This window comes from Rhipicephalus sanguineus, chromosome 4, assembly GCF_013339695.2.
Source record: "Rhipicephalus sanguineus isolate Rsan-2018 chromosome 4, BIME_Rsan_1.4, whole genome shotgun sequence".
NCBI classification, from domain to species: Eukaryota; Metazoa; Arthropoda; class Arachnida; order Ixodida; family Ixodidae; genus Rhipicephalus; species Rhipicephalus sanguineus.
The window spans coordinates 16,841,523-16,868,470 of NC_051179.1; the positions used below are offsets into that span (position 1 = coordinate 16,841,523).

At 48.8% G+C, this 26,948-nt stretch overlaps 1 protein-coding gene across 3 annotated transcripts in view; it reads left to right on the forward strand.

Moving 5' to 3' along the window:
* The window catches only part of LOC119389488 (homeobox protein cut), a 632,893-nt gene that overhangs the window by 518,102 nt on the left and 87,843 nt on the right, over nt 1-26,948 (forward strand). For all 3 annotated transcript variants that reach the window (XM_037656780.2, XM_037656778.2, XM_037656779.2), the window contains one exon: nt 20,511-20,566. In XM_037656780.2, coding sequence (XP_037512708.1) covers nt 20,511-20,566 — 56 coding nt within the window. The remainder of the gene's footprint in view (nt 1-20,510; nt 20,567-26,948) is intronic.

Here is a 26,948-nt window from a genome sequence, read left to right on the forward strand (position 1 = left end):
TTTGACCGCAAGGCGTAGCACGTTCACAGCGATAGTATATGAGCACGTTCTCCGCATGTTTGAAAAATTCGAGCGACGCTTCGGTTCACGAAGTCAATTCGGGGTGATCTGAGCTGCGCTGCTTGCGTTGCACGAAACACAGTTCAATGTTGACTTGTACACTTCTGCTAACTGTAAATTATGTTTGAGACATTATACGGACGAAAAAAAAATGAAAGAACCAAATCGATTTGATGACCTATTGGCGAGGTCGTACGTGGCAGAGCATACGGAGAGCAAATAGGTTCGCGGCTATAAATTGAACTGCTTCTCTTTTCTGCGTTCTTAATTGGTCAACAATCTGTCATTGTCGAGAACCGATCTTGTATTTTCCCATTTTCCTATTTATTTAATTTGTAACTACAACAGCTCGTTATCGCAGAAAGGCATATGATGGGAGTTGGAACGATAGAGTCAGTGACGTTTAAAAACTCCGCTATCGAGCTGAATTTATTGCCCGCTGCGTGAGCGTACTGTCTGTCAGTCATGCATGTCAGGGTTTTCCGTGCTGCGGCGGCGCATGTTGCACACGACGGGAAATAACAAAAACTCACAGAGTCCCTTATGCATTCGCCTAAGACGACTCGAAGATCCCCTCCGAAAGCTTTCTGCACCTAACGTGGTTTTGCACTGCCTCAAGGATTGGAGGCACTGTATAAGCTTTCTACACTTCATCTGATTTTATACTGCCTCCGTGATCGGCCCATCTTTGACCAAGCGACGATGTAATTTGATGACGTCATCATGTGACGTCATACCGATGCCATAGTGTGACGTCACGTTAGTTGGCGTCATGATGACGTCACGAATTTTTGCTATCTGTGACGTCACAATGATGTCAGATGGTGACGTCATCACGTGGTGAGTTTTCGCATCACTCGTGCTGATTCCGACGCCGCGGGACGAAGACGCCGACGGTCAATTCTCACGTTTAATGAGGTATCCAAGGCTTCCACCTTCATAAAGCGGCCGAGTTCAAGGAAGTTGAACGTTACACGGCATCAGAATATCGCCTCTGCATGTGTCGAAAGGCCACCGAACAGCGATATATAGACAAGGAGTGTTTACTTCGGCTGCACGTCACTTGATCGATTGATAAATGCGGCATCGACAAACGTCAGTACCGCAGCTGTCGATTCCTCTGCCTGCTTTCTCATTCTTCCGCTAAGTTATCTCGGTAACAGATGCGATTCTTAGAACGTTCGATTCCAAAGAAACATTTTAGAATATCGACATGAGGTGCGCACATCCGCATGAGCTACAGCGGCAGTTCAAGCGGCGACATTTGGACCGTGCTTTGAGCAAGCGCGAAAGTCGCTTCCTGATACATGCACTAAAGCCTGCTTCGTCCGGAATTGACAGCAAATAAATCTTACTGTACGCACCCCCTATTCGAGGTTATTAGAGCGCGCACTTGTTTGCGGTTAGCGCATGGTATTGGAGTTGCTGGCATATACAGCGAGCGTCGCGCAAGAGCCGTAACGGAATTCACGTCATACATGTCACATAGTGTTCACTCTATAGCTGTGTCTTGCAAACAATTCTTTTGACCCGACGTGGATAGCTTAGCGACGAAGGTGTAGCGCTGATGAGCTTGAGGACGTGGGCTCTATACTCACCCCAAGCGGCCGCATTTCGATGGGGGTGAAATGAAAAGAACGCCCTAAGTGTAACGTTAAGCGCAGTACTGAATTGACGAGGACGGGACAGGGAGTGACGAAGGCGCTGCCTTAACGACAGGCTTAGAGAACATAAGAACAATGTAAAGAAGGGAGGCGATGGGTTGTTATCCGCGTATCGCAGCACGTGTGGGTGTTTGCCTGTTTTTCATGAGTGCTCTGTTGTACGCATGCACAAAGAGGAAACCACGTGGTTGATAGTTGAATCAGTTAGGCCAAGATTGTGTCAGCGCACCTTCATTATCATTGTCCAGAAAAGAATTGTCATTCCTAGATCCTCCACATTTGCGCATGCCTGATGACCGCAATTTTCACGGATTTATGCAATGATCCGGCTCACAATAAATCATTGTTGAAAGTTAGCGCTTGTGTGTTTGTCACTCCCTGTCCCGTCCTCGTCAATTCAGTACTGCGCTTAACGTTATACTTATGTCGCACCAACAAGGTTAAAGATCCACCCTTGAAAAGAACGCCCGTGTACTTAAGGTCAGATTCACGTAAAATAACCCCAAATTGTGAGAATTAACCCGGAATTCCCCACTGCAACGAGCCCCATGATCGCATCGTGATATCGGCACGTGAAAGAAAAAAAAAACCCTGGAATTACATTTTTTTTCTTTTCCGGACGATTTTACCCCAAACGAATAAGCGTGACCATGTTAGTGCTTTGGATATGATGGCGTTGTATGTATACGTACACGGTGTTGCTGACCATTACAGACACTTGTTGGTGGTCTGCGAACAGCGGAATAAGCACAACGTATTGCCATACGACATCATGGCGAGTTGTCTGAAGCCAGGAATGATGAATGGCGAATTGGAACGGTAATAGAAGTGTTGCAGAGTCACCTTTTTTTCAGGCTATGTTGCATTCATTTTTCGCCACGAAAGAACTCTCCAAATAGACTGTTATCAGTACTGCTAAAAAGTTATGTTGGTAGCGATTACGTTGTATATTTCTCACGAGTATTATGTCGGGTGCGTGCGGCACAGTGTGGAAGCGATTTAAGGCAAATTTCACGCACAGCTTTGGTGAATAACGACACTAATGTGACTCAGTGACATCGCCGAAAGACGAAAAGCACGCGTGAACCGCGCTCCGAGTATACGACGAGTTCAAATGAAAATCGCGGGCGTGTGTCGTGTACTTGCTATCTTGTCGCTTTATTCAAAGAAACGCTGTTTTTGTGGAGTGAATCGCCACGAAGCGGGTAGACATTTTCCACGCTCATTCAGAAGCTCACGTTCCATTCTCAGCTGAAGATAGCATTTGAACAAAAAACTTTTTTTTTAACGTTCGTGACGATAAAAACCGAGTTGAATAGCTACTATAGATACCTCTATTTGAAGTCTCAACTGAGTTTACGTGGCTTTCAAATAAGCTCGTGTTATTTCCTCGTCTTAGACCGTCGGCCATATTGTTGTCGTCCAAGGGAGGATCGGTCGCTTGTTCGTAGCAGCTTGCAAGCGAGCCAGCGCGCGCATCTGTCACCTGTTTCGTCATCGCATTGTCGACGTGCGGCTCTCGTATGGGCGTAGTGCGTCGTGTAAATACCATTCTCGGGTGAAAGGCGCACCACTGTTAAAGGTGCCTCGTAGCGTACTTCGGCAACATCTCTTTGAATGAATGTGTTCTCTCAATGAATTCTCCGTATCAGCGCGTACGTCGCGAGCATATACGCGATCGATTCACTTGGAAATGTTAAAATGACACGCGCGCATGCCTTCAGTTGACATTTTGCTTGTATTTTTGAGTCTAGATAGCGAGAACGCAGTATGTGGCTTCCATCTCGCCCACCTGTACATTTCGACACCACGCGTAAATATTTCCGAGTTACATTGATCATCAGCGCGCGTCTTCGTCGCCATAGCTCGCGCTGGCTCGAATAAAATAACATGGTTGCCAGCGCGCAATATACCGCCGTATGCTATACACCTTTCTCGAAACGCCGTAATTTGCTCAGATGGTATTTTCGTTTTTATTACACCGGGGCACGTGACAGCTGGTCGGCTATCGCGTCTCGCGAACCGATTAGTCGTGTTATCAGCGAATGAGTCGTGTCGTGGAGTGTCAACACAGAAACCGTTTCGTGTTAAAATCTCTGACGACGATGGTGACTTCGGTAAGCGTGACCTCCGCTTGAATGACTTTTCCTATTCGAGTGTAGTTGTTGTGAAACGTTTGAACAATGAAGAGGAAACAGTCATTCCGCTCGTCAGCTTTCGAGAGTCGATCTGCCACACGACATTAAGAATTACGAAGCCTCTCATTTTATCGCAGTTTTTTATTTTACTTCGCTTTCTCTGCTTGGAAGAAAGGGGAGGGGGGCAACCTCATCGGTCGACTTTGCTGTCATCTCTCCATTTTTGTTTCGCTCTGTGTATATCACACTTAATATTTCTCGCGGTTGCTCATACACAAAGGACGATACAAACGGAATTAATAAGTGCGGATTATTACGTACAGCATGAATATTACATGCTGGGGGAAGTGCGTTCATTAGCAAGAAATTAACAGGCACAAATACAGTAACACTAATAGCGTTCACTATGCCGCTACGTTGAATCCATTGCCCTGTTCTTGATATGCATGCGTTACTAATAATTAAACAATCGCCTTCGCCATGGTCGAAACGCGGAATACAGCTCGTTTGCCACTGCGTGTTTTTCTTCAACATTTGAACAGATTTAGCTGTGCGCTACTGTGAATGTATCTTCAACTACATTGTGAGGGTTACCTCATGAATTCTAACATTTTGCGTAGTATATACGTGCATTCAAATGTTGAAATCTCTGACGGAACTTTATGGCACAAGTGTTTACCGGTTATATAACTATTACCCTAAGAAAAAAAAATATTTCCTGTTTTTTTTTTTTTTTTCGTTGAGTGCTGAGTGAAAACTCTCATTATACTCCCTTCGTAGAGTCGTGGGAGACGCGGCTCTCCAAAGCGGAGTTAACGTGTGTCTTTAGGAAGAGTTATATACGTGGCAACTCAGCACTCACCAAATAGATTAATGTCTAATTATTTTTATATAGTGTAGCTCAGCAGACTACCTGAGGGATCCCCCCCCCCCTTCCACGCACCACTTTTTTTTTTTATAAACACACACACACACTGGCAAATTCGGTGGGAAAGCCAGTGCTGCGTGTGATAAAACCGCCGCTCGTGTTTAGTATTTTTTGTTGATCGCCTGCTTTCTTCTTTTTTTTGCCTTTGTTTTACGTCCTCTATGTGAACGGCTACCGGTGTACCGCTCCTGGCGACTATAAAACTGTTCCGACTGGCGTCACCTTATCGTTGTTACGATTCAGAGCTACTGAATCGATAATGCTTTTGGGATTGTCGGTACAGTATATTGATGAATTGTAGAGCAGAAAAACAAAGGGATAGAAGAAACGAGATTCTAGACGAGCGGTATTCTTAGAGGGCGGCTGCCCTCTCGTTTCCCGTTTTTCCGCGCTGCTATTCATCGATACGCTGAACGGAGCTTTGCCAACACAAAGCGATCGGCGTTTCTGTTTCAAAACGTCATGCTGTATTTCTCGGTAAACATTTTGCGCGCTGAGGATTTCAGTTCGTTGTGTGCCCTCATTTGTCTATTTCGGTAATTATCGATTGAACCCGTCAGGCAGGCCTCTCCGTGAGGCCCCGGTGTGCACATGTGGGCCCGGAAAGGCATCGGAGTCATTGCGATCTGCTTCAAAGACATTCCAAGAACGCATCGCCGATTAAAGGAGACGAACATCTGTGCTCCTCAACATCTAATCAAAGGTTGCCGGCTGAGAGTTCGCCATTGAAAACGCGACGCAAATAATGACGCTTGTGATGATGAAACCCCGCACCCCACATGTTTGTATCAGAAGTTAATGAAATGCGTACCCTGGGGCAACGACACTTTGACCGCAGCGCGCAGGCTAAGTCATTCTATGAATGTCAGATTTCATTGAAAAAATTTCGAGTGTTTGTAAAAGGGCGAGTCGTAAGCTTTACTTTAAATCCGCCTTATTTTTCTCATTGTTCGTTTTGTACACGTGATGGGCGTTGATGAACATTTCGATTCCAATTTATTCGAGCTCTCCGAGTCAGCAGTCGCTAGTGAAGAGCCTCTGATATATGAACTGCGAATAGAACACTCCGAATTTACGCACTTTACGCCCACGCCTTGACATTTTGTTTCTGTATTCCTCGTGGTATGCGGTGTGGAAATTTGCCAAACAAATGTTCGTTTTCGCGATTCAACATATACTTTTTGTTTAACTTTGATATCCGAAAACAAAAAAAATATCACCCGCGCGATTTTTATAACGCGCTGTACGTCTGTTGAGGATAACGTAAATGATAACAATTGAGTGCACATTAGTGCTCTCAATTGATATCCGTACGTCACTGCATTTACTGGAGACCTACGCATATCGTGGTTTCGATGAACCTACCATCTTCTTGGCAGCCAGTTTGACTCACGAAGTGATTTCGAAACTTCTCAGCCATTGTAAAGCGTGTTTTGATCTATTGTTTCCAAGGCGTGGGACATACAGCGCTTAATAACGGGACAGTTGAACGGGGTTTTTTTTTTTTTTTTTTGCTATCAATTTCTGCGGCAGCGAGATATTTTCAAACAGTGACGTATGACATCAATCTGCAGTTTTTTTTCTTTGTTCTTTTTTCGTATTTGCCTTGTGCAGCTTCAAGCGTTTGCTTCCTATATACTACACCGTGCCGCTACTGCTGCTCCTGCCCTGAACTTTCCTAGTCCTACTTCGTGTCATCCCTCCACCCCTAGCACAGTGCGGTTGAGGTGTCCTCAACCACGTCCTCAACCGTGCTCTAAACAGTTACCATGTGCACTTAGCCCTCCTTTCTGTTCCACTTCAATGAGCATCACTTGCGACGTCTCTGTTGCCCATTCGATACTTCTTGGTTTAGATCGTGTTGATATGTTTGCCACATGCTATATAGGGTGTCAGTGCGACAGACACATGTCGAGAAGATATGTCAGACTATAAAAAGCCGGCCATTAAACTAAAATGCGAAGTGGGTCATATCCAAGCCAGCCGTATTCAAAGATGCGATTACTCACTAAATAACATGTGCTTTATGTCGAGATGTCTTTTTCTCACTCTCTCACTCTCTTCCCGTACCATTTTTCTAGGAATCTTTTCTTTGGTATAATTTATAGATGCCGGAGTCTTTAGTGGTGCCGGCTGCTTCTCTTCCAATGACAACCGAACTAAACGCGCAAAAAAAAATCAGGTGCATGGAGGCAGATGTGTTAGGCATTTAGCCGTGTTCCTATTGGGCTGCAGAAATTGGTGCCTTTTCCTTCCTTCCTCTGAAGCACTACCACCATATGCTTTCACGCCGGCGGCCCTCTCCGCTTTTAAATAGTGATCACCCGTCTCACTCCCGTGCTATCAGGTATCGAATATATCTCTGGCTCCGAAGTGGCGTTAGGAAACAGCACGCACGTGGACTCACTGCCTCCTCTCTGCAACTTCCGGTCGCGGGCAGCAATTCTAGACCTCAGCAGAGCGCCGGAATCCGCGGTTTTCCAAAACCCCGCAAACACCGCCTCGCGTTAGCCTGCCTGCCTATCTATACACTCTCCTCTTGAGCCGTGAAACACGCACGCCCCGCGAGTCAATCGTCTACCGGTCGGTCGCACGAGGAGCGCAGGGCGAGGGGGCGTGGTTTGGCGCCTTCGTCCGGCTGTCATTTCGTCGACCGTTTCGCGGCGCCGTCCGCTCCGGGCTTCGGTAAATGAAAGCTCAGGTGCGCAGCGGAAATGGTGTAACAGGAAGGAATACGCGAGAATGAGAGGGACCCGCGGTGGCAGCGGCTTTCAGTGGGTATGCGTGGCCGTGTCTTTCGCTTCGAACCACGTTTTGCTGCATAAGTGTGCTATATTTGCTTCTGAAATGACAGCCTCCATCACCCTCGTGCTGTGGTCGACCGCGTGCGTTCTGCTTCTGTCACTCTCCGCCTTCGAACCAAAGGTACCGGAGTCAGTGGACCGTGGCGATCGGTAATCTCGGTTCTCGTGGTGACCCTCGCCCCATATACCGGCGGCTTACGCGAAGCGTCTTTTAGTGGTGGGTAAATTTACCCGCGGCTAAAATGCATCGTCCGAGTGGCAACGAGTTTGCGCGCCCTATATGCTGTCGAGTGCCAGAAGAATGGTACTTGCAGGAAAATTTTTGCACTAGCCCCGTAGATGGCGGTAGCCGCCCTCCGACTTCCAAGTATATAGATTTGAGAGCATGTTAAGTTCAACAGGTACAAACGGCTGTTTTAAGATTGGGTACGCTATATTCTGGGCCGGAATCCCGTTCACGTTCGGTCTTCGTTCGCATTTCGGACGTGTACAAGATGACGCCTCTTGAATCTCTGCCTTCGTCAGCCATGGCCAGTTTCGCAGTCGTCGTAGTGTCTACATATATTGGGACATCGTCGATTCCTCTTTATCTCCTAGTAGCTTCAGAAGAAAAATTAGAGTGAACCAGTTAAAGCATATCAGGAGTCACCTGCTCCCGGTCTTTAGCTCAGTGGTGAATGCTGATATCTGACGTGTTGCAACTGCGTACATGCTCAATGACTTATATACAGTAGAGCACCGTCTCTCCTGCAGCGTAAAAAGGCAGCTGCGTGCCGCCCCTTTGTCACTGCATGGTGCAGTTTTCGTGTACAAACTGTGCGGCGGGGTTGTTGAAAGGGAGAAGTCAGCAGCCTGCGTGGAACGGGACCTGCTGAAACGGCTGCAGCAGTTTGCGGAGCGTCTCTCTGGGTGGCCCGTTATAGACTGGCGGCGATGAACGCACGGTGGCCGTCCCAAGGTCCCGCTGCGCCGTGACGGCCCCTGTCGCGAACGATTAGGAGCGAAACGGTCCATCGCTGACAGTCGCCACGAGGACACCTCGGCGCGCCAGAGAGGATCCTGCAGGCAACAATGAGGAGGCACGTCAGCCACCGCCTGTCACAATGGTCGCCCACCGTCTAGAGGGCGCTCTCGTCGCAAACCCGGGGGGCGCCATCAGCCTGAAGGAGTCATCCGTGCACTTTGCACTCTTTCGTTACTGTGTACTGGGGTAGTCGCCGGTGGAATTTACCCCTATAACGGGTATTGTAGTAGTTTATAAGACAACGAGCGAATAGAACGCAGAATGACAAGCTTAATGCTGTAGGACGCACGAAAGAAGCCGTATGAATTAATGAGCAAACGACTCTGAAATTTAAGAAAGTAGTTTGAGCTTTCCATGTATGAGTAGAGCAAGGTAGCCTGTGGTCGATTAGAGTAACGGAATGGATACCAAGAGAAAGAAAACGTCTTCGAAAAAAAAAAAATGGGCCACATTGAGGCCCCTTGAGGACCCATACAACCACTGAGGACAAAATGCAAATGTGTATAATTTTATCGGTCAGACAAACGTAGCCTAAGTTTTCGCATCGACCTAAATACACGAACAAGGCAGTAGGGGAAACGGACAGATACGCTTCTGGAACATTTGGATAAGCATAGAAGGAATACAATGTATAATAATGACTATGGAGACGTGGTTTTTCTTACACTGGTAATACTCATATTGTACTTTCTATTTCGCAAGTTCTGAAATAAATTCCATAAGTCGTTCTTAATACCCGGGCACCAGTGACAACTTTAGCATAGAACTCCAGTAGATGTGACTTTTACATCACAACCGTCATATATGTTTATGTCAGCATATTTCTTTAAAAAAAATGCTTCGCATTTAATACGAAGCATCCAAAGTGGGTGTTTCGTGTTTTAAGTTTCTTTATAGCGAGGTTGATATTACATTTTTTTCTTATACCCTGCAGTGGCAGCTTGTATTTCTGGAAGCCGGTCGGTTTTTTTTGAAACAATAGCGCTGTCCGACACAATGACGCATACTCGGCGCAGCTGCGACCGTGAAACGAATTGCTCCTGCCGGGGAGCCGTGTCTGCGGTCTTCTTTTTTTATGCTTTTTTTTTTCTTTTTCGTCCGTCTGACTGCACCTTGCGTGCCGTGCACGCTTTACTCGCCGTTTGCCTGATTTTGAGTTTTTATTTATATACGAGCACAATATCGCACTTTCGGTCGTTCACCTCGCTGGCAGCTACTGTGGAGTTGTGTTAACTGACCAAATAGACGTCAGACTCTGCCCAGGCGGCGCTACGAAAAACACCGCCACCAGCGCCCTCATCGCAGCCCTGGCACTAACTGGGTAGTGCAAAGAGAGCCGTCCGCAAGCGAATGTGCATAGGCCACAATATATCCCTCCTCTTTCGTTGGTGTCGAGGCGCCGTTTCCTGAAAATCAAGGACCTGGAAAGCTTCTTCCACCAATCCACGCTTCAGAAACAAAGGAAACTGATCAAAGCGAACTGCGAGTACAATGCAAAATAAGTTTTAGTTATTCCCGCGCGCTGCAACTCGCAAGTACAAGCGAGCATCACACGACATCGAATTCGAGGCAAGCCCTCCGACATCCGTTCTCTGGCGCCTAAATGCGTTAAAATCGGGTATATACGTTTGCCACAGCGATAAAGTACATACACGATCAATTTACTTAGCTATACATCTTACGATCAGTGGTACAAAACTCCGTTCATCAGGGACGAATGGGCCCGGTGAATTTCGCCTTTGCAGTTGCGTTCTCCGTTAATTCATCTCTCGCTTCCTGTGCATTGGACTGTTTTATTACGCATCATGAAATGGTCTCTTGATGGTCGTCTTCCGCTTGTGTGTACTGTAAATGGGGATACGTGCGTCCACTTTCGCGGGGTACAACGAAAGGCAAAACCGTGGCCTCCGAGATAGCTACGGCAACCGCAGAGGGCACGGGCGAAACAAACCTGTAGGTGGTCGCGACCAACATTCTGCGATTTATTTGTATGACGCACGTGTTAGCTAGTTAGAACCAGAACTCCGAGCCTTCAAAACGTACGTCCGCGATGACGTGTTGTGACGACCAACTCGTTGCGGTGTGCGTATGACTGCCTCTAGCTGCCCACTTCGTGTTACACGACAAGCACCGCTGTCAGAGCCTCTGCTGAGCTTCATAGTCAAGGTTACCATGGTTCTCCATCAGGGCTACGCAAAACAGCACAGCCACTTTATCACACTTTCTCATGCGACCGGCTGTGGAGAACGCGGATACTTCGCTTACCGAACACGCTCGCAGCATCCCATATCCAGCGCTCTCGCCTTTCTTCTTCGTACGACAACTATGGAAATCGGTAAAACTGAACGTTGTTATTCAGTTTTTTACGTCCGTGGCAATTCACAACGCAACAGTACGTCTTTTGCAGCGTTTCTTCGTAGCGTGCGGAGGGGTCTCGTCTGCTGCTGTTTTCGCCGTCGTTCTGGCGAGTGATCCAGCAAGCACTTCACGACGGTACGGTGGCGCGTCCGACTAGCGGAGAGCAATTCACAGCTTTCGTTCTGTGTTAAATGCGCAAACACACGCGATATTAAGCTCAATCGTTGTTTCGCACTCGCTAGTTGCACCTGGTCCCATAGCAAACTGTGCGAGAGAGTCGGTCTATGCACTACTCAATACTTCTCCGACAGGTGGCGCCACACGTCTTGGAAACTCCAGAGTCTGACGTCTATAAATGGCTCCTTACAGTTCGTATTTGTAAATCATTCGTTCGCGCGTTTCTCCCGAGCGCGTAGTTTCGGAGAAGGTGGCCGTGATCGAATCGGTTTTACAACATAACTCAGAATTTTGTTGATAGTTATAAGAGACTCTGTTTATAGACCAGAACACAGAGAATTCCATGCGCATCGCCATATTTGCATCGCGCGTCGCGCCATCTATCGCACACGCGGCGAAACAACATGCGCGGGCTGCCACGCCAGCAGACGCTACACAGAGCAAACGTGAAACTCCCGAAACTCAGCCCGTCGGAGAGCGTGTTTCGCGTCTTTTCTAGCCTGGACATTTTCGCTGATTTTATTGGAACATCAAGAACATCTTCCTCATGCAAGCCCGCAATGTATACAGTACGTGCTGAGTGGGCTGCGGAAGCAACCTCGTCAGATACGTACGCTGTTACATTTGTAAAAAAAACGTTCTCGCTGTAATACGCGTGAATCCTAATTGCCGTGCAGCTCGCGAAAGAGTGAAACGATGTTTTGTTGCGCCATATTACAAGCCATATTACACCATATTTCAGCATTCATCGCGTAATAATTAGAGTACGCTTTACGGGTACAGCTTTGTGGAACGTAATTTTTGTTTCATGAGCGTTCTTACAATAATGCGTCTTGCTCACAAAAGCGTGCTATCAGAGAGTATAACCTGCAGTATCGTTCAGCGTTTTTTTTGGAAGCTACCTGCGCGATTTTATTCTTGTAACGATGGTGCTTTACAAGCGAAACTGTGCTACTCTTAGTTAAGCCGGTTAGCTACGCCTGCGACGTAAAGGACACTGGCGCGAGTACTGTTTACTTACGTGCCAATACATGTATTATGTGGAGCTGGATGCCTCGTGTCCAAATAAATTTGGGGACGTCAAACACTGCATTGAAAGCACGAAATTCTGACCAGCTGTTGAGGAGCACCGTGCCATTTATTACCTTTTGAAGAGGAAATCTCGAAGGCGTGGATGCCATCAAATCACTAAAGCTTAATACTACGTTGAAAGTGGCAAAGCATGCTGATTGCTTGTGCTTGAAAGCACTACCTTGCACTAGACTTTCGTCAAAAGAAACGCTCAAAGGTATGAAGTGCACCCCCACACAAAGCTCGCGCCTGCCTTCAACCCAGCTGCGTGTCACGCAAATTAGGTTCGTAAAATGAAATAGGTGGGCATCACACTGCAGAATACACGCAGTCAGTGTACTTACTCGCGCATTTTCACTCGGCTCCTAGTTTTTTTGCTTGAATCACAGTTATCCACTCGCGGCGAAGCTGAGAACACCACACCGGCACTATTTCCGTGGCGCGTCGTAATCGTCGCAGACAACGCTAATATCCTCTTGTTGCGCAGCTTGTTTTGGCATCCAAAGACGACGCAGTAGTGCCCAGACGAGCTCTTACACGCTGAAGTGGCGTGAACGGGCACTTTTCCGCACTTTAAAGCCTCAGAACTGCAGCTTACCCTGTTTACTTGGTGCAGTCCGCGCGCGTCTCGGCAGCCCGGTCAGCCTGGCGTTTGGGTGCGAGAGTATCCGCTCGGCTCGCCAGAAGCCTGGGTGCGAGACAGGCGTGCTCTGGTGTATAGACACAAACGCTTTACAAGGTCGCTGGCAGCCCGACGAAAATTTCTTACGGTTATCTGTCAAGAAGAGTTCCGCTTCGCGATTGTTGTACCGAACCTTATGGCTGTCGGTTGTTAGTCGCCGAATGACAAAGCCAGTTTTGCATGGCGACAACTAATTAGGTGCTGTAACTGCACATGCCAATTTATTCCACGGTGTCCCGTCGGATGATACGCGCGTCCTTATTACGTTGTACTTAATTTCTGTTTCTTCATCTTATTAAACTTCAGTTGTACGGCGGTCTACCTACGTGTTCCTCGTTTTGCGTTGCCGTTGTTTCCTGTTCTGATGTCATGCACGTGCGCACACCATCAAAACTAACAGAACAAAAAGAAATCAACAACAGCATCTCTCGTGTCACCGTAAAGTTGTGCGAACTTTGTTCCACTTGCCATATATCTTCGTCCAGTTATTGCTTGCGTTACAATGCCAAAGAGCACGATTGACATGATCGAACAGCCAGCAAGTAGATTTCGGAATGGGTGTGAGGGTTGATGGGTGGCGTGGAGTGTCCGCCGCGTTGTTTCATTGTTCTTTCCTTGAAACAACGCAGCCTAGCGCGTCGGACGCGGCGTGTCTGGCCCGCCGAAGCTCCGGCGGCAGTCGCGATCGGCTTCTTCTTCCCCGGAGGAGAGGGAAAGCCGTATTGGCTCGACCTTCGAGGGCGATTCCGCGGGGCGCAATTTTTTGGCCCCTTCTCTTCTTCTCTCCGTGTGCGTTCGCGGCGACGCGGGGGAGCTCCGCGCTCCGGCGGCGGTCGCTCCCTGTCGATGGATTCATTGAGCGCGTCACTCGCAGCGCCCATTAAATGAGTAACGACTTCCGCTGCTGCTGCCGACGCTGCTCCGTACCCGGGGCCACCGTCGGCTCTTTCCCTTCCCCACAGTCTCTCTTCCGCGGCTGCGCGTTTCCGTATGCGTCGACTCTGGAGCGTTGCGTGTCGTGTGCGTATGTGTGTGCAAGCGTGTTTGACGTTGCCCTTTTTTTCTTTATTTTACCCTCATCGCCACACCCAAGATCGTACGAGTGGCACTTAACGTTGCTCTAGCTGTCTCGCAAAGAAGGGCCTTGTTTCCGAACTCCCGACGTGTTCGGATGTTTGGTCTGGTGCCACTGCGGGTAGGGAGGGGGGAGGGGGGTCTCCCCTTCTTCATTCTGTCGCTGTCGGGCATGTGTAGTAAGCGGCTGAGTGAGCGGATATAACGGGCCCCTGGTAATGGAGTACGTGCTTCGCACACTCCGTGGCTGACCATATGGCGTGCATGTGGCGAGGATCTCTAATTGACGCTCCATTGGTTCGATGAGCACAAAGTGTCACGTCAGGTGTGATCGCTTCATACGCCGCCGAAGATTGAATGCTGGGACATGGTTATCAGAAGCGCAGAACACCTGCACGGGAAGGCGTCTGGTGAATTCCGAGCACGACCGAAAGTACAAGCGTGTAAATAGCATTTACCTTTGTTCGATGACGTCCGTAAAAGCCTATTATATACTCTTCTAAATGCTGTCAGCTGTTATCAAATGCGGTGAGTGTTGTGTCATTTTGTGCTGTTAAGGTTAATCGCCTGCTCATGCTATCCTAACAGCAGCCTCGCCAGGTTAAAAAAAAAAAAGAAAGAAATACCTGCAGCGTAGTATTTCCAGGAATTGGATGGCTCGCACGTATTTCTGGTTGGTTGTAGTGGTATATACGTATATTAATTTAACTGTGACGTGTCGTGTCACAGTTTTTACTTCAAACGACCCTATATAGCATCAGCAGTGATATCACGTGTCAAGCCTCGGTTGTTATTAACCTTTGTTAACGAGCAGCACACCGCTGCATTGCAGTGGAATAAGATGTTGTCTTTCGAGAGCAGGAAACGTTCCTCTGTACTCAGTTGCCCCTCGAGGATGTAATAATATCTGGGATTTTACGTCCCAAAACCACGATATGATTATGAGAGACACGGTAGTAGAGGGCTCCGGAAATTTCGACCCTCTGGTGTTCTTTAACGTGCACTGACATCACACAGTACGCGGACCTCAAGCATTTCGCTTCCATCGAAATGCGACCGCCACAGCCGGGATCGAACCCGCGACCTTCGGGTCAGCAGCCGAGCACCATAACCGCTGCTCCACCGCGGCGGACACCCCTCGAGGAGATGATGGGACAAAGGGGCAGCGTTGTTTCGTTCTCGCATCCATGTAGGATCGAGTATACAAGTGCGACGCGGGATCGGGTTCCGAACCCAGGCCGCAGCAGCGCGCCTGCAACACTGGCTGCGACGCCACTGCGGGCCTGCTGTTCTCGCACTAAGATCGATGATCTCCAAATGGTTTCATTAATAGGATCGCGGCTCATTTTTCAGTGAGTAACGAGCACCATAATGCGGGCTTCCACCGCCGAACGAGAGGACGCCGAACGCAGCAGTCGCATCCACCCGATCGTGGTCGTCGTCCCCACTCCCAGCAGCCTCGCGTGGGGTTCTTGTTTGTCGAAGGCCTTTTGTCTTGCCTCTTTTCGATATGTGCTTCGGGGCTTGCAGCGTGTCCCTGCAGCGATGCGTCGTTCCGAGCAATCGAACGTCGTTATGGTGTCTGGGATCGTGTGATCGCAGTTATCGGTGCGGAAGCTGCGATGGGAGATTTGAACCTTCGTCTTCTTTTGCTGCCCGTATATACGATTGCGGATCTACATTTTCGCTTGTTAGACGCCGCAGTGGTTTACGGTGCCCGGTTGCTAACCTGAAAGGCGCGGGTTCGACCCCGTCCGCGGCGGTCGTACATTGATGGAGGTGAAATGCTCGTGTACTGGGCGATGTCAAAGCACGTTCAAGAGCACCAGGTGGTTACATTATCTGGAACCCTCCACTATATTACGTTTCTCGCAGCCTGTATGCGAAGCTGAAGCCTTCAAGCCACCATTTTCGTTCTTTAAACCTTGTTATCTTCCCCGATATCCCGTTTGCTTTGGCTCTCCAACTTGCATCTTATCTCACCTGTTTCGCAAACTGTGCAAAGAAACGTTTTAATTTTTTTTTTGTGTACTTCATCGTGTTTTATCTAGTCTGTCGGCGCCCCTCGGGGCACTGATTTTCATCTTCTGCAGTAAACTTGCTGAACTTGATAATTCTGCGCACTAGGACGTTTCTCGGCTCTGCTTTATCTCATGCAGCTTCAATATTCGGTGCACGTGTTATGAAAAGACGATACAAAAGGTGCTTTCGAATAATCACAGCCGTCGCCTCGCTGTCCTTCTTCGCACGCAACTGCGTCAGTATTTCCATTTAGACCGCTCGGTTCGCAATTCCCGAAAGGTGTGTCTCGTTGCGTGCTTATTATCAGAATCTCTCAAATCACGCGCTGTGTACAGCGCACCGCTTGTTGCCCATTTTTGCCAATTGCGCGCCGTGGTATTCGTGGCGCACACCTCTTCCATCATTCGGCCCGGAAGTTTCGGAACGTCGTCTTTGGTTTCCCGCGTCCCTCGACACCACCGTCACCAGCACCACCGCGTGCACCATTGTGTTTACCTCTGATGCGCGCAAGCTGCTCCGTCTCACAGCCGCTTTGCTAGCGAGTGAGTCGTCGCGGAAGCTGCCACCGACTGCGGTTATTTCGGGTGTCGCTTCCCACCATCGAGCTGGCATCGTTCCCTGGCCTTCGCGGCTGCCGGGGTGTCATCGGTCGGATCGCTCTCTTGACGATCGACTCCTGTCGTTGGCTGCGCCCACCACGCATTCAGTGTCGCGGCGTCTCGGCCCTCACTTCAGTCGTGGCTCTATGTTTCCTGGACTGTTCCCAGACTGAGTGAGGTTCAAGCCAAAATATTTCCTTTTTTTTTCTTCTTACGTAACTTCATGGTTTGTGCGGGCTAGCGAGAACGAGGATAAAGGCAGCAGCCTAAGAAGCTAGTGTGAAGAGGTTTATTGGTCGTTCAAGGACGTAATGGTTGTCAGCGGCAAGGCAGCGAGAAGAACCGTCCAGAGGCACAGCAGCGATCCGAAACACGAGCCGAGCGTTGGCGATGCTGCTGGATGGAGGCACATCTTCTTCTTCTTCACACTAGCAATAACAATAAAGCAAACGCGTTTGTCAGTAATTTGTACAGAGGAAGCCGAAATGATCAAAATTATACTTTAGAATGCGTTTGCCGTCAGACCCAAGCCTGTGTGCTTAGATTTAGGCGCACGTTAAAGAACCCCAGGTGGTCGAAACTTCCGGATCCCTCCACTACGGCGTCTCTCATAATCATATCGTCGTTATTAGGACGTAAAACACCAACAATTATTATTATATTATGCCGTCAGCCCCGTAAGCGAAATGGTGAAATGTACTTCTGGGGTTCTACGTGCCAAAGCCACTAAATGATTATGAAGCCTGGATCTAGTTTAACCGCCTGGGGTTCTTTAACGTACACCTTAATCTACGTACTTGCACTTCGCCTCCCATCGAAATGCAACCACCATTTCCTGGAATCGAACCCGCACCCTCGTGCTTAGAGCGCGATGCTATAACCGCTAAGCCACTAAGCGGGTGAACCATATTCGCTTAGCTTTCGGCTATATCCGCAAGGGCATGCGCAGGTTGTGTCGTTCTGTTTAACCACCACTTGATATTACTCGGGTGAGGCTTTGAAACGTGCTCATAATAACCGTTTATGCTGTTTACGCGCTGCCAATCTTGCCTTAAGCGTGCCCGTGGAAAACCGGAGTCCCGGTGGAGACGCGTGCAATATGCGGTGCCCGGCGACGCGCATATCATATTTCCTGAACTCGCCAAAAAGGTCGCTCGCCTGGTTTTTCCCGATGGCTGCGACGCGTACGGTATCGAAATGTTCGCGCAATAGAATACTGAATATGTACGAAAGCGGAGGAGGTCCCCTCCTGGCGAATATAGAAAAAGGAAATACATAAATATCAGAAAGAGAACACGAAATTGCCATCTCAAGGATGCGTAACGCGCTGCGCGACGCCTTCCGTCTGAGTGCTACAGAAGCAGCGATTTTCTTTTTCTGCTTTTCTGTCTCTTAGAGCGTGTGCTTCCGCGGCGTGTGTGTGTGTGCGTGCGAAGCTTTAGCGTTCGTGTGTCTGGGTGAGCGGTGGGAGCCAAGGTCGCCCGAGCAGTCGCTGGGGCGTGACCGCCTTCGCTCCCGGGCGCGTCACAAGGCGTCGGAAACTCGCCTGTTAGGTAACCCCAAACAGCTCCGCGCACTCTCCTCCCTTCGCCCTCCTTGTCGCTTATAGCTTGCGCTGTGTGCGTGAATGCGCACCACGGCTAAAGGGCATCGCCGTGCTCCAATTTATGGCTTGGCGCAGGTCACTTCCCCTCCCCATCGCGTCGGGTTCGATGTGGTCCCTATTGCAGCGCCGCACTGCGACTTCTTTTCTGTCGCGCCAGACGACGTTCTGCTTTTCGTCGTCTGCTCAGCTCAGTGGCTGTTAACGTTTCTTCTTTATAGTTCGTATGCACTCGGTTGCAAACGAAAAAAACGCTAAAAGCGAGCGACGGAACAGAGAAAAAAAACAACGATGCGGTGTGCAGGGTAAGGCGGGGAGGGTACACGTGATGTGTATGTATGGTCTGGCATCGTTGTCGTGTAAATGGCTTTTGGCCGCCAGCCTTTTCGGCGGTGGTGGCCGTGGCTCGAAGCGCGTCGTGCGACAACTCACCGCTCCTTGTGCTCTCCATGGAAGGCGCTGACGGAACGCGTCCACGTCCGTAATAGTTTACTAAGGAGCTCTAGCGCCTTTTGAACGGCTGTACAAGCTCTTAGCCGCCGCGGCAAGGTAGGACGTGTAGACAACACCGAAAGGTATCACAAAGGGCGGCTGCTGAAATAGGACACGTTACCGTGTCCGTGACGTTATGCCTTCTTTTCTCGACGCGGCCGTTCCCGACCACCTGAGGAGCGACGGGGGTCATAAATACGATGAGGAGGGACTGAGAATATTGCGTGTCGCGCGAAATGACACGGGATGTTACTAACTCGGAGGACAAAGAGCGAAAGTGCGCCCGCCCCCCGCGAAATGGTGGCGGAGAGGAATTTTATTCCTCCTCCCGATTTTTACGATCACCCAGCCGTGTTTGGACGGCACCTGTTCGGGGCGATCTCTGTATGCTTGAACGAAAAAATAAAGAGCGCGAACTCGTAAATATTGTCCTCAAATGCTTCCTCCCCCCACCCACTTGCCCCCAACAACACGTGTATACGTTTTCAGGTGAGAAATGTTCTCGGCCTGTGCGGGGTAGACTCATAAACGCCACGGCAGCGGAATCGCTTCCAATTTTTTAATCAACATGTTTCTTTTGTCGTTCTGGCGCCCAGGTACGAGGCGTAATGGTTTCTTTTCTTCGTTATATCGCGTCGTGTTCAACTTTTGCCTCGTAATCTTCTTTCTCCCCGCGCGTGCGCGCTTGCTCGCACGCTCGTACTTTATTGAGATGCGCCCCCTGCCGGAATATATGGTGCGGTTGTTGTTACGCTCCTCGGAACTCGTCGTGTCGCCGAGTCCACGCGCAACACACTCCCCGCTTGTCGCCTCGTCGACACATTGTGTTCCAGTCTTCTTTAACACTTCTCGCGCACTCTACAGGCGAGGAGGACGCGGAGGGCTTGAGCGCTATATGCAAAGGGCGCTGTGCAAACGGCCGGCAATCCATAATGCGCCCCGAATGGCCGGAATTATGTATCCCACCTCCTCGGCTGCGCTTATTGCCAAGCGGCTGTATCCTCACGTCTGGCACTGTCGCTCGTGTTTATTTTTTTCTTTTATATTTCTCATTCGGCTTGTCGGAACGAGGCGCCATGCTCGCTGTCGTGCGACCTGTGGAGTACGGGAACCGCAATGACTGTTATTACGGGCGATGAACGAGCTCTTTTTTTTTTAATTTCATTTCTTAGAGCGCGCTCCCGCTTCGAAATCTGATCTACGGTCCGTGCTGTATTCGGAACGCACGCGGTATGATTGTTTATGACGCTAATAACGAGAAAAAAAATGAAAAGCCGTAACGGCCGCCGTATAAATATGGCGAAAACCTATATTATAGAGGCGTCAGGCCTGTTTGAATAGAAATTGATGGTCGTTTTTGGGCCTCACATAAAGAGTCTCGCTCTGTCTTGCTTTTGTTCTCCCCCATGCCGTCGGCATCAGCCCTCAATCCCGAGCAGCTGCGATCAAACGATCTGTAGAGCCTTTCGCTTTAGTCGCAGCCGAACCTCGACGCTTCGGCGTTTGAGCTCTTCGGCGACTTAATGTAACAGGCTCTATAGTAGCCCGCAACGTTCTGGATAAGTATATAACATGGTATTTAGTTTTTGTGGGCTTGTTCGGGTTAAGTAGAGCTCTCGGGGGGTCCTTGTTCGGAAATTTGTCAGGAATTTCTGACTGTGGCATCAGACACTGCTTCTGCAGACACGCGAGATTAAATCCAGTCTACTAATCCTTACGGTCTCCAACACTTAGCTCGTATCAATGACCTGTGTTTAACGAGCACGTTTTGACTTCGAGTCTGATTTTTTTTCTCCATTTATTGTTTCGTGCAGATCTCACAATCCAGCAGCTACGGGACCAAGTGGGCCAAGACAGCGTCACATTACAGGTAAGCTTTGAAGATTTATTCAGCATAATGTTCTTGAATTTTCTCGCTGTCATGACCCCCCTGTATACGTGTAAGCTCACTTACGCCCTGCATAGACACACCCTAAAAAAGGAGACGGCTGCGTTCAGTGCGCGAATTTGTGTGAAGACATTACTGGTGGTGACGTAGAAAAATTGATGCCTTGCAAGTTTTGGCGATGCAGATATTCCGGGGCAGTAACGAGGAAAGAAGCTAAAGGCAATTAGCGCTTCTGTTTGTCTATAGTTTTTTTTTTTGTCTCTTGTAGTATGGTGTCGTTTTATTTCTGTGTGAAATGTCTTACACTGATGAAGACTGTTTGAATATATATAATTATCAATTTTATGAACATGGCGTTTTATGGGGCACTACAGTTGACCGAGAAAAAAATCCTAATTTGGCTTTCGCCTTCCAGTCGTCTTAGGCAAATTCATAACGGACCTTGCGACTATTTTTTCATCTGTAGGGACTCATGTGAAACATGCGTTGAAACAACGGGCACTTAGCTTTCGCGACTGGCGACTGATGCGGCATATTTTTCCGAGTCATGATCTGGGCATCCTTACAGCTTTAATGACGATTTTTTTTTTAAATGCACCGGCGAAGCAGGTGGGTGGGTGCTGTCGAAACGTGAGCGCATATAATAAGCGTGCCGTCTCTCCCGTCGCGACAGCGCCGCGGAAAAGGGGCGGCGTTTCTTGCCTTGGAGGAGTGCGTCTCGGCGAGCGACAGTCCGTGCAGCCGACGTCGCCGCGTCCGCTTCCCCGAAACCGCAATCTCCTGTCCTAACGTGCACATGTTACGCCAAAAAGATACGGACCCGTGCTGCTATTTTTTACCGCATAGCCGGTGTTCATGTGTCCCACTTGCATGCACCGTGCCCCCACTGCCCGCTGTCCCAGTATAATGCAACTGCGTCGGCATACAGCGGCATGCTTCGAGGTACACATAGACGTGAAACTCTGACACCGTTTTGTCAACCATACGTAATACTATGCATGCTCCAATGAATTTATTTCGTGCCGGAAGTTCATTGTTTACGCGTTTACGCGGGGCCCGGCGTTCTTCGTTTTCTCCCAAATCGGCTCTTCCTGCGGATTTTGTTGCCGACTTCACGCTTGGATTGATCAGAAAAAAGAGATTGGCCGGTGCTCGCTCGTGCGTCGCGTTCTGCGAGCACGACCGGAAGGTGACAACGGTGTTTTTGTTCTTTTGCTGCCGCTGCCCATGATTGATCGGTGCTTGCTACTCACACTACAGTTGGCACGGTAAAGCGCAACCGACAAGTTTTGATCGAGAACATTTCAAACTTCGAGCTCGAGTCAGCGTAATCACCATTTTCTGTTTTGTGTTTCCTGTGTTTTCGAAAATATGTCGGTGCGCAGCCTTAAATACTGCTTCCGCGCGGTCTCACTGTATACAGACGCATACCACCTTGCTTGCGTTTATACGGCCACGGCCGCTACATAACACGTAGCGCCCGTGATACGGCTATTCTATTTTAAACGTGCACCCACCACGAGCATGGCCTGGCTTTGCGGTCTCGCAGCTAGAACGCGAAATGAGGTCAGCTTAAATATAACGACTTAATTAACCACTTTATCATTACAGCCTAGAGATGAGTGGCAGAAGGCTTCTGATGTCAATTGCCTATAGGCGACGTTGAACGCCTTATCTGCGCCTTATCTGCGCCTTATCTGTGTTCCACACTCGCCGCCATGGCTGCGATTGGCGCTGACTAACACTCCTAGGTTTAAATCAACATATCTGCGTGATTGTATGCCCTCACCGCTGCTTTCATGAGGCATCGTCATCAACTCAGCTTTACGGGTCCGGGATGACACATTGCGGTGCTGTCCGAAGGACGTAGCGAACGTCACTTCATGCTGAAAGCTAGGCAAACTCTATGCGGTGGTGATGGACTATGGACAAGTCGTTCAATCAGTGCGACTCCGCTGAAGCGATGTAGCCGTAACTTATTCGTCTTTCCGCCAGTGCACGCAAGTTCATCGCATGTAAGAGTGACCGCCGCGAGCATGCTTCCCTGTATACCGTATAACATTTAATAATAAATCGCGGCGAGCAAGAAGAGCATGACGCGCACTTGTTCGGGCGCCAGGGAGAGCATGTCCTAATCCATTCTTCTTTACTGATCGATCGCCGAACGAGACCATAACCATCTACACTTCGCGGATCAGCGAAAACACCTGCTGCCGTGGCCGTATAAACAAGCTCCCGGTTGCTCTTTCGGTCGAATTGACAGCTGCGCTTTTACATTTATGCGAGCCGGTTGCGTGTGGGCCTTTTGCGGCTCATTTGTTCCCGTTTTTTTGCTTAGAGTGGGGAAAGTTTTTTCTGGGAGCGGGGAAAGTTCAGCGCGTTTTCATTCGTGATGGCACATGTATATTGCGTAAGTCTGTGAGGTCTCGTTCGATCATACATTGGAGGAACTCAATATACCATACGATTGTAGTAGTAATAATAATAATAATAATAATAATAATAATAATAATAATAATAATAATAATAATAATAATAATAATAATAATAATAATAATAATAATAATATCTGGCGTTTAACGTCCCGAAACCATACACTTGTACGGGCCTGTTAAATTTTGTTTGGAGGCAGTTATGACCATCAATTTGATGCGTTTTTTTTCGTACTGCAACTGACAACGGGACGCATAATTTATAGTTTCAGTAATTTTAGTAATTTTATTGCGACCCAAATGAAATTAAGTGTCCATATGCCGCGGACTTGTTCGTTCGAAGAATGATAGATATAGGCTTTGTCAGTTTTTCTTTCTTTCTTTCTTTCTTTCTTTCTTTCTTTCTTTCTTTCTTTCTTTCTTTCTTTCTTTCTTTCTTTCTTTCTTTCTTTCTTTCTTTCTTTCTTTCTTTCTTTCTTTCTTTCTTTCTTTCTTTCTTTCTTTTTTCTTTCTTTCTTTCTTTCTTTCTTTCTTTCTTAAGTTTCTTTCTTTCTTTCTTTCTTTCTTTCTTTCTTTCTTTCTTTCTTTCTTTCTTTCTTTCTTTCTTTCTTTCTTTCTTCGGTGACATTTGTCATGGCGATTTTCTCTTACAGCGTTCTTTCTTCACTTTTTTTGCCAGTCCGCATGAAATTTGAGAGACACAATGCAGTGATTTTTCGACAACTCGCTGTTAGCGACTGCTCGTGGATGTTCACATCTGTACTACGGCTTGCCGCAAAACCAGCTCATCGCGTACACGAAATAAAATCGCCTTACACCTTTCCGCCTGTCGGTTACATATACGTAATCCGCATGTGTGCAGCTCATCTTAAGGTTCTTCTGATAATCTGACAGCTGCTGGTCTCACCGGCCGTCGATCCCCGTTTGTTCTCTGGCACCTCGAAATCTGCGCAGCTGTCTGGCTGGGCACGTGCGCTGTCTTGTCCATCTCCTTTGTATTTGTGACCTCTGTTACTGTATTGTCCCTCTGTTACTGTATTCGTTCCCTATGACGCCGCAGTGACTTGGCAGCCACTGAAACGTCCCGTGGTGCCCTTTCTCATGTGAAGTATGGAGAAGACATCCAATTTCGAATAAGAGCTGTTCGCATGGCCCGCGACGCAGAGCAGATAGCACAGATTGTAGACCTGCCTTTGAGTCGCTGAAGATACACCATTGTTGAGGTGGTTCCCTATTGACCAAACAAAGTGCAGCGCGCAGAGCAGCTAGTTCCGCAGCTGTCGACGTCGTGGAGAGATGAGTCCTAAAGCTAATGGTAATAGCTCTGATGGTAATGCCGCTCGCACAGCTCTTGAAAACACACAGGAAGATACCATGGTATCTTCCTGCGTGTATGCATACCACTTTCAAGGTCTAACGCTTCCAGCAGTCCTCGAGGGCTTGCACAGGAGATCACGCTCGCTCTATGATGCCCGCCACCAAGCAGCCAAACCAACTGGACCAATCGTCAACGCCACCTGTCCTCTTTGATGCATCTCTGTATGCCAACTGGACTCCACCGAAGAGAGGTCACACTGCTTTATCGCTTATGACTATGGGTGGCATTTACGAAGTCCTATTCCTTTCGGATTGGAATGGCCGACAGCGCTCTTTGCGATGCCTGTCGTTGCGAGGAGACGCTACACCACGTCCTGTGCGACTGTCCGGTATATAATGTTCAGAGACAGTCACTGGCGTCCGTTCTAGCGCACCTTGACAGTAGACAAATGTCTGTTGAAACAATTCTTGCATGTCGTCAACAGAAGACATCGCAGCTGAAGGCGATGAAGGCACTGCTGAGGTTTTTAAGAGATATGAACTTGGACAAGCAGCTGTGACAGAAATGTCGCGTATCACGCAAAAGCCTGTGTGTGCTGTGTCGTGTGCTATCTCTCTCTTTCCCCTCCATCTTTAATCTCCCCCACCCTGTTCCCACATGTAGGGTAGCAAACCGGTTTTCCTAAACTGGTTAACCTCCCTGACTTTCCTTCTCTAATATTTCTTCTCCCTCTGTTACTGTATGTCTGAGTGCACGCCCCACTTTAACCATTTCAATAGCAGCGTTGTTTAAGCTTAAGCTCTGGCCGTGCCGAACGTTAACAGAAAACTATCATCATCATGAACGGCTTCTACCTTCAAAGTGCCGATCATTAACAGAAAATCCATTCGGGGAAGTGGAAAGAAGGAAGAGAGCAGACAGAGAGAGAGAGAGAGAAAATAAATCAAACAAAATAAAATTGCTTGGCGTGGCGGGATTCGAACCCGAGCACCTGGGGCTCCTTGACATCCACTGAAGTCTAAGTACACGGGCCTCTAGCATATCTCCTCCTTCGAAATGCAGCCGCCGCGGCCGGGATCGAACACGCATGTTTCGGTTCAGCAGCCGAGCGCCGTAACCCCTGTACCACCGTGATGGCATTGTAACCGTTTCCATTGCAGTGCAAAAATTATCAATTACAGGCATTATCGTTTTCCCTCCTTCAGGAGCTTGGTACCGCCCCTGCGATGAAAACAGTTCGTTGAACACTAGTTAGCGAAATAAGAACAAAAAAAAAAATGAGGACGCGAGCCCTTCGCTTCCGCTGATTGGCTCCCGACCGTTAATGGCGAAACGCGATAGCTCTCCTCTCCCTCCGCCCACTGTGGATGCAACATTGAGTAACCTCCTTAGCACGAATGCACGTGCGAAGGAATGGGCGCTCGCAGTGACAGTGTGAGGGTGAGATGGAAAACGAAGGAATGCGAAAAAAAGAAAGAAGCGCACGTGGTAGACGAGGCGGCAGCAGCAGCAGCAGCAGCGGCGCGAAGAGTGGGGCGTCAGTCTCGATTTACGGGCGAGACGTGAACGCACGGCCCGTCGCGATTATCAGCGCACGCGGCAAGACGAGCCTGCAGCTCAAGGCGGCCAGAGAAGGCATTGTGTATAATAAACACGGAGCTCGGCGGCAGCGGCACCGTACTGTATATGCGTGCGAATCGTGGAGTGCGCGAAGCCTCCTCTGCAGCGCGGCGCCGTATTAATGTGTTTATGCCGCGACTGTCTCGACGGCGCCGGCCGATGCTCGAGCAGTTTACTGTCCGGTCACGTCGCTCGCAACAGCTCGTTGCGTGGCGGTTCGATCCAAGAAGCTCGCCCGTGCCCATCACGCGCCGACTAAGAATGCATGATAAGCGAGGCCTTGTGTTGTAAGCAGCACGACCCACCGTACGATACGCATGACTCCACCCCAAGTCTCTTCGCTATGTAGACGCGATGAAAGGGGTGCGGTTAGGGCACGCGTCAAACCGGCGAAGGCAACGAAATAAGCTTAACTGACGACTTCTAGTTCACTCATACCCCCATTTCAGACCTTCTCCCACCCACCCACGCGTCTATTTGCTGTTGTGTAGACCATGAAATGCCTAAAGCCAGGCCATTGATTGAGCCTTTGCTGAATAGTGACTTTGGAGACACATATGATTACGGACTCATTAGCCTATTGCCTTATTGTTGTACTGCTCTGTTTTCTCTCTCGGAACACGTACTTTCATTTCTGCATTTCTCTACGCTGAGTCCTCCACTTGCTTAGGTGTTATTTCATTTCGACCTTTCTATCTGGTTCCAGCAGTTTTCTCCTCTTCTCGTTCTTGCGTGACATACGACTGCCGCGATATGTTTACAGAGACATGGAGCTATCAAAAACTCCTTCGTTTAATCTCACTTGAATCGTGCCGCCTGCTGGCGTATATGCACCATATGCACCATTCGCCAGAACGAAGCTGTATCGCTGAAACCGCGCAATAACAAACGCAACCATCTTGCGCGCACTGTCTTATCGCCCTCTCGACGCCCACGAAATGTGCATCTCGAGCGCTGCACCTCCCGCCTGTGGGTAGCCACGTTCCTTCCGACC